At 40.9% G+C, this 12,298-nt stretch overlaps 1 protein-coding gene across 1 annotated transcript in view; it reads right to left on the bottom strand.

Annotated features, from left to right (window-relative positions):
• The window catches only part of FER1L6 (fer-1 like family member 6), a 71,166-nt gene that overhangs the window by 11,835 nt on the left and 47,033 nt on the right, over positions 1–12,298 (bottom strand). The window contains exons 29-36 of the mRNA XM_075144527.1: positions 11,925–12,040; positions 10,668–10,799; positions 9,500–9,625; positions 8,356–8,483; positions 6,359–6,529; positions 5,033–5,193; positions 1,681–1,823; positions 1,059–1,147 (exon numbers count right to left, since the gene is read on the bottom strand). Coding sequence (XP_075000628.1) covers positions 1,059–1,147; positions 1,681–1,823; positions 5,033–5,193; positions 6,359–6,529; positions 8,356–8,483; positions 9,500–9,625; positions 10,668–10,799; positions 11,925–12,040 — 1,066 coding nt within the window. The remainder of the gene's footprint in view (positions 1–1,058; positions 1,148–1,680; positions 1,824–5,032; positions 5,194–6,358; positions 6,530–8,355; positions 8,484–9,499; positions 9,626–10,667; positions 10,800–11,924; positions 12,041–12,298) is intronic.

The following is a 12,298-nucleotide window of genomic DNA, read 5'->3' on the forward strand; positions in this document are numbered from 1 at the left end:
GGAACCTGGAGCCTGTTTTGCTGCAACAAATATGCATTTCTCAGCAAAATGTGTAACTCATGTTTGCATGTTTATTTTCTTTCTCATAATTAACGGTTTGGCAATATTTTTCCCTGCTTTTGTAGACTACAAAATGGCAGCAACAATTTGGTTTTGTGGGTATGATTAGTTTTAAATCTTTTTCAATTGGAAAATGCTTGTTGTTAAAGAGCCTTATAGAAAGTTCTGGTCTGAAAAAAGTAATTGAAAAGTACATAGACTCTTATTTTTGTCAAATCTTAGCTTTTGAAAAAGGAAAGGAAAAGAAACAAGTTTTTATTACATTGTTTCTTGTTCAAACATAAATAATACAGGAATAGTACCTGATGCTGTTTCAGACATAAAATTCTCAGGAAAGGCCTTGCTAAAATATTAGAATAAAGCTGATACAGGATGGGCTGAGAACTCATTTTTGTGTTTCATTTACAAACATTCAATTAGCTTGAAGAACTATGTGTAGTGTTGCATATAAAGCAGCATAAGTATCTGTGTGAAATTTGACAGAAGGTTATTCCAAATGTATCTCCCCTATCTGTTGCTGATTTATGTGTTTCTTGATCTTATATTTGAATTAAGTGCTGGAAATCCTATAGGTGTAATACTTTTGCATCAGATTAAAGATTTCAGCCAGGGTCAAGTAAGTTATCTAGCTGAAAGAGGCAGTGAAACCAGAATTACTTCTTTCAGCTCAACAAGTGGATGATAACATCAGAGTTCTTAAGGGACTCTTGCGTCTACCCACCTGCAATCTCTATATGGAAAAGGGATATCTTTCCAAAAGAGGTGTGTGATAGCCCTTGATGAAAAAATCACCAACAGTTCTTTGAGCTGTTTAATGGAGGAGACCAAACTAGACCAAACTCGTTTGACTTGAAGTCATGTGAACCGAAGAAAACTTTTCTCGGGATCACAGAAGTTTGTTATGATAGTTCTTTTTACAGTTCTTTCCAGACACTTAAGAAAGACTCAGTCTTTGAAGACTAATGCAACTGTGCTGGGAGGAAAGCATAGAATATTACCCTTTGGGTTTTCTTGGTGAAATGTCCACTGGAGGTCCTGGCAGAGGCATATCTTTAGGAAACATGTCGACCCACATCTGTACACGACCCTTGAAAACAAAGAGATAAACATGTCTGTAACCCCTATTTTAAAGAGACTTTAAAAGGTTTTAAATGTAATTCTGACATCCAAAACCACTTCCTCTATAAGCACCGACCAGCTCACCATCCTATAACTATGATTTCATCTATAAACTTACTATATAATATTTTTTTCATACACATATTCTATCAATCTCTCAGGAATTTGGTGAAGTTGGAATTGAGCTCGAACATTCAAGGTAAAATCCACATAAAAATAGTATGTGAGGAAAGGAAAAAAAAGAAGCTCAAATACAAGCAGAGTTTGTGTTAACTTAATAAACTAAAGCATTTAAAAGAATGAAAATATGCAGTCACGCCTTGTGTGATTACTGTGTATTTAGGTAACTGGCTGTATACATACATGTGTGACAATTTCCAGGTTGATACTGTACAAAGTCTCATGTATGGTACAACATTTGGGCAAATAGAAACCACAGTAACTGGAGGAAAGGAAAACTGCTTTGGGTCTACCATCACCACCATCTCTGAGCTGCTCTACCTGTTCCATGCCTGGCTTATCCTTATGGTAGAGTGGCCGAGTCTCAATGTGCTCTGGGACCAGTTTGCATCCAGCTCCAGGGATTTCTTCCCAAGCACGTAAAACCTTTAAGGAGAGATGTTCATACGATTCAACTGGCTCCTCTATAAGAAAGAGTTAAACAAAAAGAACCAAGAGAGCTGAATTATAATGTTGAACCCCTTGGTAATATGTTCCATTAATTATTAAAGCTGGTCATTAAAAATCTGCTTGAGTTAAAAGGCAGGTTTTATGTGTCCTAGCTAAGTAAAGAAGGGTCTTGAAATGCATTTAATTCTTGTAAATAAGGGTATCCACCAGGGTAACTAGAAGATTAGCACTTAGGCAGTAGTTTATCTATAAAACACAGTGAATCATTTCACTATTACAGCAGCAGTTCCTAACAGGAAGACAGAAGAAACCTGTGAACTACTCTTTTTACAGAAAATTGCAAATGTGAGGCTTTTCTACGGTTCATGAAAGACAAGGAGACTTGGATTTTGATGGAGCTGACAGTAAATAGGCACTAGGAGTTATATCTACACCTCAGTTTGCCTTGTGATGGCAACAGCAAAGACTCCCCTGGAGAACTGAATCACACCTCAAAGGAAGAGGGTTGAAGTCCATGGGCAAAAACATGTCACCTCCTAACCAGCTTAGCTTGGCTACTGGAGGAAGGGAGACCCTGGAGAATAGCACCTAAAGGAAGGACCAGTGCTAATATTGAAGGTAGGGTGGATATTGGAAAGCAGAGGAAGCCTTTTGAGCTGTTGAGCTTCTCTTTCATAGAATCATAGAATCATTAAGGTTGGAAAAGACCTCTAAGATCATCAAGTCCAACCGTCAACCCAACACCACCATACCCATTAAACCATGTCCCTAAGCACCACATCTACACATCTTTTAAATACTTCCAGGGATGGTGACTCAACCACTTCCCTGGGCAGCCTGTTCCAAGGCCTGACCACTCTTTCAGTAAAGAAATTTTTCCTAATGTCCAATCTAAACCTCCCCTGGTGCAACTTGAGGCCATTTCCTCCCTTTTTGTGTGGGCTCCACACAAAAGGAACTCAGACTTTTGAAGAGGCACGTCTCCTAGATTAGTGGAGGAGTACCCAAGTGAGAAGAAAGTTAAAACTTCTTTCTGTCAGCAAACAGTTATCACTTTTCCTATAGTGTTGCTATCTCTAAGTTGTTAGTAGGAGACAAAAGGTTTGGGATTTAAACAGTAGGTATTAAACCCTTCCTAATAGCTCAGAGAGGGAGGAAGGATGACCCTGTGGTTATGAGTCGTAGTTGTCTCTTGTGCACTGACATGTTTGAGATGTGATGTATTGCATCTAATTTTAGCCAGCTAAAAGCAAGGTCTTTAGCCTGAGCTATTCAGTCAGGCAGCCTCACCAGCAAGGACAGGTTGTCCCATGATAACCCATATCCTCTCTCACGCACCTTTCTAAGGATTATTTTCACCCTCTGAAGGTGCTTATTTCTTCCCATTGGCTACAGGTAGTCCTAGACTGGTCAGGCAGTTGGACTAGATGATTGTTGTAGGTCCCTTCCAACTGAACTATTCTATTCTATTCTATTCTATTCTATTCTATTCTATTCTATTCTGTTCTGTTCTGTTCTGTTCTGTTCTGTTCTTTTCTATTCTATTCTATTCTATTCTAACTTCTATGGTCCTAGAGCAAAGTTAAATTATTCTTTCCCTCGCAGTTTAAAGCTGGATGTAAGGCCCACAAGTATAATTTTCTCCACCTGTAAAGTGGAAATGGTACTGCTCCCCCTTTTCAGTACTTCTCTATAGCTCAAATATGTGGTCTTTGTTAGTTTTATAGACCCAAATGATGACCAGCACAGGAACCCAGCGGGAAATAAGGACCCAGATGTACTTGTCAGAACAGCGGTCTGGGTAAGGATCATGCAGAAGATTGCATGCTGTAAACTGTTTCTTTATAATATGTTGAAAAACTTGTGTACATAAGTACTTTGGATTTTGCCATCTGGTTCTGTATTTCCTTGCTTTTGGTTTCCATCATCTTGCCTGATGTTGGTTTGTCTGAAGCTCATTTTAGTGAACCATAATTTTGATCGAGAGATCCTGTTGCTGGCAGTCTCACTCAGTCATCTGCCAGTGAGGAAAACAAACTGCAATACTGGAGTCATAAATCTCCTTCAGGCCAAGAAACCAAAAATGGATCAACTCTTCTCCTTTCAACCTACCTGAGCAGCCTTCCACTCGAGCTGTGAGCTATATTTTGTAGCTGTTAAGGGGAATTTGCTCAAAGACGAATAAACACAGATAAGGGAGTAGAGGTTTCCCTACACTGCCACAGCATCCACTACCGTCTCCAAGATCAGCTCCTTTTGTTCCCCCTTGAAAGTCTCCATCCTCACACCTCTTTTCCTTACGCTAAGTATAAAACTGAATCATAGAATGGTTTGGGTTGGAAGGGACCTTCAAATATCATCTCATCCAACCCCCTGCCATGGGCACGGACATCTTTCATTGATAGCTCTGTCCCACTCCACCCCTGTGTGATGGACACTCAGCTTCCTGGTAGCTTTGCCCTCTTTTTAATCTGGGAGCTCTGAAAGCAAGTTCTGTCCTGCCCTCTGGATTCATGGACCCCCCACACACCTGGATTTACACAACACTGTGTTCGTGCTTCAGAAGAGCGGTCAAAGTGATAATGATGAAGAGGAAGAAAAAAACCAACAGAGAGGAAAGCCAAGTAGGTAAGGTAGGCCTGGCAAGTAAGTGGCCTGGAACCTAACTGTGGTCAAACAGAGGACTTGTCTGACCTTGAGTAACTCACTTCACATCTGTATTTCCCTTCCCCCTTCTTCTCACTTCTTGGCTCTGTCTATACCAGTGTTTTAGTTTAGACAGGGAATGCATTTAAAAGACTCTCCCTGACTTCCCATTCCTTGATTTGCTGTGTGGAAGGATCTCAGAGCATGCAAGCTGCACTCCTTTCAGATGAAACTAAGCCAGAACACATGTTCCAAGAGGGTCCCCTGCACTCCAACCAACCCTGGGCATCCCATCCTTGGGATCAGGCAGGAGCTAGTCCAAAGAATCCCCCAACACCTACCATGGGGATGTCAGGTCATCAGGAATAACTGTCTCACCCTACAGATTCTCTGCAATTAAGCTACAGTAATAGCTAATATAGACACAACCTTCATCACCACAGCTATATGAGTATTTCAAAGCAGAGACAGATTCCAGTAATCTGACTTTAGAGTGCATAGCACAACAGGGCCCCAGCTTGGGCAGCCTCTTGGTACTGCTACAATGCAGTTGAAGAATGACGAACTACTTCATTACCGTTCTCATCTTCTGTGAAGACTGTTTGTCCCTTAAAGACTTTTGTTCCTACTTGTATCTCCCCTGGCCGCATGAAGGGTCCACTTATTCTGTAGTCCTTACACAGCTTAGTGAGGATCTCGCTTGGCTTGGTTGCATCTCTCCACGCATTGTACCCCTCTCTGCAAGGAGGGAACAGAGAGTGAAAAGAAATGGGTGATGTTTCCCTTCAGCAAATCGTACTGGCAAATCAGGACTTCCCATGCAGAGATTCACTTCGTGGTCAGTGGTCCTGACATCTGCTCAGCCAAACTTTTCCTTTGAATTGTCCAGCACTACTTCTTACTGCTCAGGTCCTGGGGCCAATCACTCTTTTCTCGTAAAACAGAGGAGAAGCTGAGGCAGCCTTACCCACAGGTTAGATAAAGTAGTCCAGGCATTGGCATGCTCCCCAAGAGGAAAAGGACCAGAGCTCATTCCCTGTTCTACCTAAGGGATTCCAGTCTACATGTTCTACCCCCATTTTAAGGAGAAGTGTTCTGCAGCTCCCACATGCAGAGGAGAAGCTGAGATTATCTGGGACCTGGAACAAGCACATAAAGAAATATCTCACACTGGAGACTGATCTGGCAAGAGAAGTCTTGGGGTTTGGTCTGTGCTCCTGGATTGCTTTTTTACATTGTCCACCCTTTGTTTGTAGATAAAATAGAGAAACAATCGTAGGAGAAAAACTCCAAACCCACATCTCCCAGGTTAGTGCCCCACCCCAGGGCAATGGAGTTATTTTAGTTTGACTTTCTCTGCATTAATTAATCTTTGTGCACAGCGTCCTTGGGAGTGCAGCCATATGACAGGGACCAGGAGCTCAGCACCACCGCCCTGTGACTCACCGCTGTTACAGAGGCCATGCCAGCAGCCCCGCTCTGCTCCCGCTCCCCCCAGTGCCACACCAGTCCCACCGGCCGTCCTGCAATCACTCCAGTTGCAGTTGAATAATGGAGAGCAGAGCAGAGCCCTGTCATAACTTCTCTGACAGATTTTTTTCCATTTGCCCTTCATGCCTGTCCAAAGGCAGTTTATCAAGCAGGTATATTATACATAGGCTGTTTACTATCTAAAATACTTGGTGAACAAACAGCGTTGTTAATTTAAAAAAATCCCCTTCCTACTGAGGCTGGCAGCTACCCAAAGCCACTGCTAAGCTCTTTGGTGAAATTTAATTAAAACCCCTCCTGTGACACTTTTGTGCTGGAGGAAGCATAATATTTAGCCACATTTGGAATTTTTCCTTCAAGTCAAGTGATTTACTGTGTGCTGCTCTCTGTTGCTGTCTGAAGAGGTACTTACATTTCATATTGACTTTGTAATCCACAGGTAGCTCGATGCCTGCTGTAGAAACGATTTTCCAAATCAATTTTCGTCTCTCCAATGAGATCATCTGTTCCCACGAAGTCATGGTCATAGATCAGGACTGTGAGCAAGGAATCCTTGGGGAATGTAGCTTGGATTTCAAATGATCTACAGCAAAAATTGAGACCTACGTGCAGTCAAATCAGTTTTGAAGCCTAAAAGACTAAGTTAATGAATACTGTGCAAGCCACGTGTGGACAGTGTCTCTTCTAATAGCAGTGGGGTTTTTTGGTAATGTTTTTGTTTCAATGAAATATCTGAACATACTGGAAACACACAGTGCAAAAGTATTTCCTGTCTCCTGCTTCTCTACCACCCCCTGTACAGTTCTAAGATCGTTTCTACCTACAGTAGAGAGAGCAATGGGACGGAGCTGGTCAGCTGCAATGATTTATCCTGAATCCAACAGAGGTGGAAGTATGGAAATTACAAGCCTAATGAAGTTGTATCTAAGAGTTCTCACACGCTTTTCAGAACCCCCAAAAGGCACATCTGAGTCTTTTCTGTTTTCTTCCAAAAGCTCCAGGTTAAATATTGAATACAGGAATCTGGGGGCACCCAACAAAATGGTCGGGCAAAAGCTTTAAACAAGTCTCAAAAAAGCAAAGATCAGAACTCTCTTTTCACTCAGTGCATTTTTCAGGGATAGGAATCATTGTCGTTGGGATGTTTAGGGAAGCTGAAAATATAAAAGTGAATTTAAATTAGTGGAAGACAGGACATCCTCATCAGCACAACACTGGCTCCAGATTTCTCCAAAGCAGAGGCAAAACTGAGCTTTGACTCCTGAAGGATGAGTTTTGTCCTTTTTCTCAAAGTGGCCAAAGTCAATTTTGTAGCAACAGCAGAGCAGTTTTTGGAGGAGAAAGGGGTTTGGGAATGGTCTGGGATTGCTAGAGGTCGATGATGCCATGCTGACCAGGGCTTCCAGGATGACGAGAGGTGGTTACTATGACTGACGCTACTTCTGCAAAGGAGTTGCTGCTGGTCCAGTCACCCCAGTGTTGCCACTGGCAGCAGCAGCAAGGGCTATCCAAATGAACAGCCCATTCCTAACCTTGTCTAAAACAAACACAGTGGCCATTTCCCATTCCATCTACATGCATCTATAATAGCTGTGCTTGATGGTTTATCATAATGATGGTTCAGTTGCAACCTCTATTAAGGAAGAGCTTAAATCACAGAAACTGAGATGGCATGCTATGGAGGGACGACTCTGTTCTTGTCTTTTCTCCTTACACTTTTTTCTTTAAGTCTCTGCTTTTGCAGACAGGACCCTGGCCAAGGGGGCTTTCAGTCCAACGTAGTATACTTTCTCTGTCTTAATGTTCTTATAGAATAACTCCATCCCAATGCAAAACATTTTCAATCTTCTTAAAAAAGGGAAACTTACTGGCAAAAAACCACAGCTATTAGCATTAACAATATAAATAAGTATAAAGCACTGATAATACAAAGTTTATGTTTACTGACAGCTTGCCTCTGGCTCCCCCATTCAGAAGGCTCAAAAAACAAGTTTTTTTTGTTCTAGTCTTAAAATTATGAGATTTATTTGGCACTCTATTCAACCTGAAATAGCAACAAAGATTGTGAAATCACACTTTACTGTGCTGATATTTGTTTCACTTTAAGCTTAACAATTGCATTAATTTGCACAGACAAGATCATTTGTTGCCTCATTTCCCCTCATGCATCATGTTGCAAAACCTCTCACAGATTGCATTCCATGATGTGTTTTGACTGGTATGAAAATGAAATAATTTATAATCATACAGGGTGACACCAATTATCAACATTTTAACCAGTAGAATTGCAAAACATCCAAACAGGCAGAAATCGGCATATAACAAACACTTTGTAATAGTAACAGCAATAGTGGTGGCAAGTGATAAAGCTGAAATCACACCTGAATAAGAAAATAAACCATCACTGACCTTCCAAATACTGGGTTTAGCTGCTTGGGGATGTAGTTTTCCCTGTCTTTAATTTCTGTGTTGCCCAGTCTCAGCACAATGTAGGGATCTGACTTGCCATCTGGATCAGCTGGGCTGAGGTTGAATGCCTGTTAGGAAGAAAGACTGTGTCCTCAAGAAGAGTGCTTAAATGCAGCATGATCACAACACAGGACCGTGGGATTCCTGCCCCGTCCTGGGTGTTTTGGAAGTGCAGGGACTTTGCTTGCCTCGTAATGTAAAATTTGGCATTTAGCTTTGCGGGCTGCTGGGAAAAGATGATCTGGAGGAGAAGAGAGTTTGCAAAGGTGGAGCTGATGTAAGTGCTGTCGCACCACTGAGATGGAAAAAGAGATGAGCAGGAGAGGCAACGCTGAGGAAGAAGCTGGCTGCACAAGTGCATGTAGGATTCAGGAAAGGGTTCCCAAAAATATTGGCCCAGATCCTTGAACAGTGCAAAATAACTCTTCAGACTGTATTTACGAGGTGGCTTGGAAGTCTTTATATTCAGGAAATAAAGCAATCTCTTCCTATTCTTCTCTTCTCTTCTTTGCTTGCCATTGTCTCTTTGCATGCCATTCTTCCTCTCTTAGATCACCTGCAACTCTCTTGTTTCTCTGAAATACTGGCTCCTTCTACCTCTTTTACTTCTCACATCGCGCTCTCTCATCATCTTGTCCTCTATATTTCTACCTCTTTCTCCACCCCGTAACTTATTCACAACATCTACCACATGCAATTCACAGCCCTCAAAAAATATGCTGCCATTTCCCCCTTACTGCAGTTCTGTTTGAATGTGTGTCATTTTGAAACAACTCTACAGATTAAAACTGGCTGCATTTGCATAATGTGGCTGGAACAAGTTGCCCATATTATGTCAGTTATGTCTCTAGCTCTTTCAGTTTGAAGTAAAATGATTTTCCAGTCTTGTGATTTATCACGAGGAATATGTAACATTTTCTACTCTGAACACCCATTTCTACAACATGAAACATTGTCTGAAATACGACCAAAAAAAATTCTACTGCACAGATGAGGATTTTCAGAAACTTCACTGCAAAGACACTGGAGGTTGAAAAGAAATGTCCAAGTTATTTCAGGGTTAAAAGAACATCTGTCTACTTACTGCCACAATATAAACCCTGATGAGGACTTTGACGGAGTAGTTTGGTGGTATCCCTTGCAGGATGCGGGGTTGCCCTCCGTCCAGCAAGCTGCCATCCTCAGGACTTGGGTAAATGCAGAAGGAGCCCTGGTAATACACCGTCTTTTATCTCCCTCGAAAACAGATCAAGTGCAATACAAAAACAACCCTTTGAACACAAACAAAACATCATTCACGCAGCCTGCGCTGCAACACATACATATACACAACACATTTTATGGTACCACTCAAAGGGAACACAGGATTCAGTGCTCTAAACATCATCTTTTAAAATGTCTTTGCTCTATAAAATGGTACTATGATCACATCTAGATGATTGCAAGAAGTACTTGCATGCTCTTAGCTCTCTGTTTTATTATTTAAAGGACTAACACCTGCAGATGTTCTAAATCTAGTTTTCTTAGTATTAATATTCTAAAAATAATATTTTGCCCTTAACTGTATATTTACAAATTGGTAATTCCACTGGGTTAGTTTCACAACAGTGTGACTGGAATCCAGCTGTATTTCTGCAGCCACAATACAACTCATATAAACCAATATTGACTCATGCTGCTGAGTAGCTCATACTGCCTGAAAGCAACTAGCAAGTAATTTGAACAGAAATTTGCATTGCAAACTAATTGAGGTATCAATGAGTTTAATCAGTTCCTCTAAACTACAAAGTGCCTGAAATCCTACTAACATTATTCCTGCTTTGAACTACATTTTCAGATTGCCTAATGGTGCCCTGGATCAGGCTGTGCAATTGCTTCCAACTGGAGTAGCTGTAAGGGCCTCCATTTAAATTACTGAAAATTACATACAAGGTGCTGTAATTGACAGTGCAGTAATAAAGTTGCATTCGCGGAATCTGGACTACATAATATATCTCTTCTTCCCCTTCTGTGATTTAAAACTTTTTTGTAATTCCTTGTTTCAAAACAACAGTGAACGCCTGGTGCTGGATGCTGCTTTCATCTATCAGATAATGGGAAAGGAAAAATATGACTCTAGATCCAATAAAAGAGATAATTCTATTTACAACAGACAGCCAATGACTTTTTCTTTCATCTTTGGTATACCTGAAATATGCATGAAAACATAAAGCCTCTAAATTATTACCCGGTTAATCAACATTAAAGCTCACCTTAAATTTTCCTATTATTCTGTCTTCAGAATCAGCATGAACTTCGTCATTAGATTTTCCTCTTAAGAGCTGGAAAGTTTTCACCCAGTCCTCAAAGTTATTAAATTCACTCTCCAAGTCTCCTTCATAAATCTTTGAAAATAGGACAATGCTTATTTTTTGTGGTGCAGTGAATACATTTATAGCAACTTTTTTATTACAGGATGACTAGAAATCCATTTTGACTCAAAATACAGATTTTAATAAAACCAAGGTTTTGCAAAAGTCCTTGAGGAAAAAAGTTAATTCCCCACTTAAAACAGGAGCAGTTTTGTCCTTAACCAAAGTCCTTCCCAACTACTGGAATAGCACGTTAATGCAGCAGGTAGAAGTGGCTCTAGAAGTACCAAATGTTCTAGAATGAACATTTGTAAGCACTGGTGTGGGTGAAAAACAGCGTGGATGTGCTGCTCTTTGCTTCTGTTTCCTCTCTGCAATGTGCCCTTGATGTACTGACCCATTCTGTTATGTTAATGTGTCAGAACATGAGAGCAAAGCAGACAGCAATAAAATGCTGTGAGGACAGAGCTTTAGGATAGGTAAAAAGACCAAATAATTTTTAAAAGGACAGGGTTTTTTTCAACCCTCTCCCTGTGTAATTCATGAAGTGTTATTCAGTGTGAAATAGAAGGGCCTAGACTAGTGCCATCTCCTAAAAAATGGAAACAGCAGTTTCAAATTCCCCTTTATTCAGCTACAATCTAATCCAAGCGGTCCTAATCTTTTCAAACCTCCTCGTGCCTCCAGTCATTTTGCATGACCCATATAGTTTTCTTTGAATTCCATCTATTGTTACCCAACCAAATCTAATGTGAGCTGAATATTACCTCCCCATCAGGGAGGATGCACTAGCGATTGCAGCGATGTTTTCCATACCCTTTTTAAAGTCATTCTTAATAGGCTGTAATATTTCCAACATGAAATTTGGAATTTCCAAATTCAGTGTTTTACAGGCAAACAACAAAATTGAATTTTTACTTAAGTCTCTCTGGGTGTGTCTATACTCGTAAATTGAAGGTCTAAGGCCAAGTGGGCCACATCCACCCTAACAGACCCTGTGTGGGTCCCAGTTGCATTATCACTATCATTTTTGTGTTTTATTCATTTTAAAGTATCTGAAATAAATGTAAGGAAGGTTTACTAAACTCGGCTGCTGATGTCAAGCTTTGGGGAGACAATGAATAACAGCCTTTCCTCTCAGCCTTACTTCTCTCTTACCTGCAGTGTTGCTAGGTTTGGAGTTTCTTTCTGTTTCCTTTTCAATGTCTTATCCTTCTTCTTTTTGTCTGGCTCCTCTTCTATGATCAATGCAATGTGCTCAGAAGTCTGCTTATCTGCAGAGATTTCATGACATCGTGTAGGTTTTAATGAGCAAAGCACATCAAATGCTTCAGATAAGGATGCAAAATACTTTTTAAAGAGTCCCCCTCACTCCTCCTCCATTCATTCTTCTACTGCCAAGCATAGGGTCCTCTCTTTTCTCACCACTCCTCCCAGGCAGAGAGGTGGCATTTTATCCTCTCTGTGGCTAACAGTCTTCATGATAAGCTTGGTGGACCAAGTGTGATGGTGTCCTGCATCACTCCTTCCCT

This window comes from Calonectris borealis, chromosome 2 (genome assembly GCF_964195595.1).
Source record: "Calonectris borealis chromosome 2, bCalBor7.hap1.2, whole genome shotgun sequence".
Lineage (NCBI taxonomy): Eukaryota > Metazoa > Chordata > Aves > Procellariiformes > Procellariidae > Calonectris > Calonectris borealis.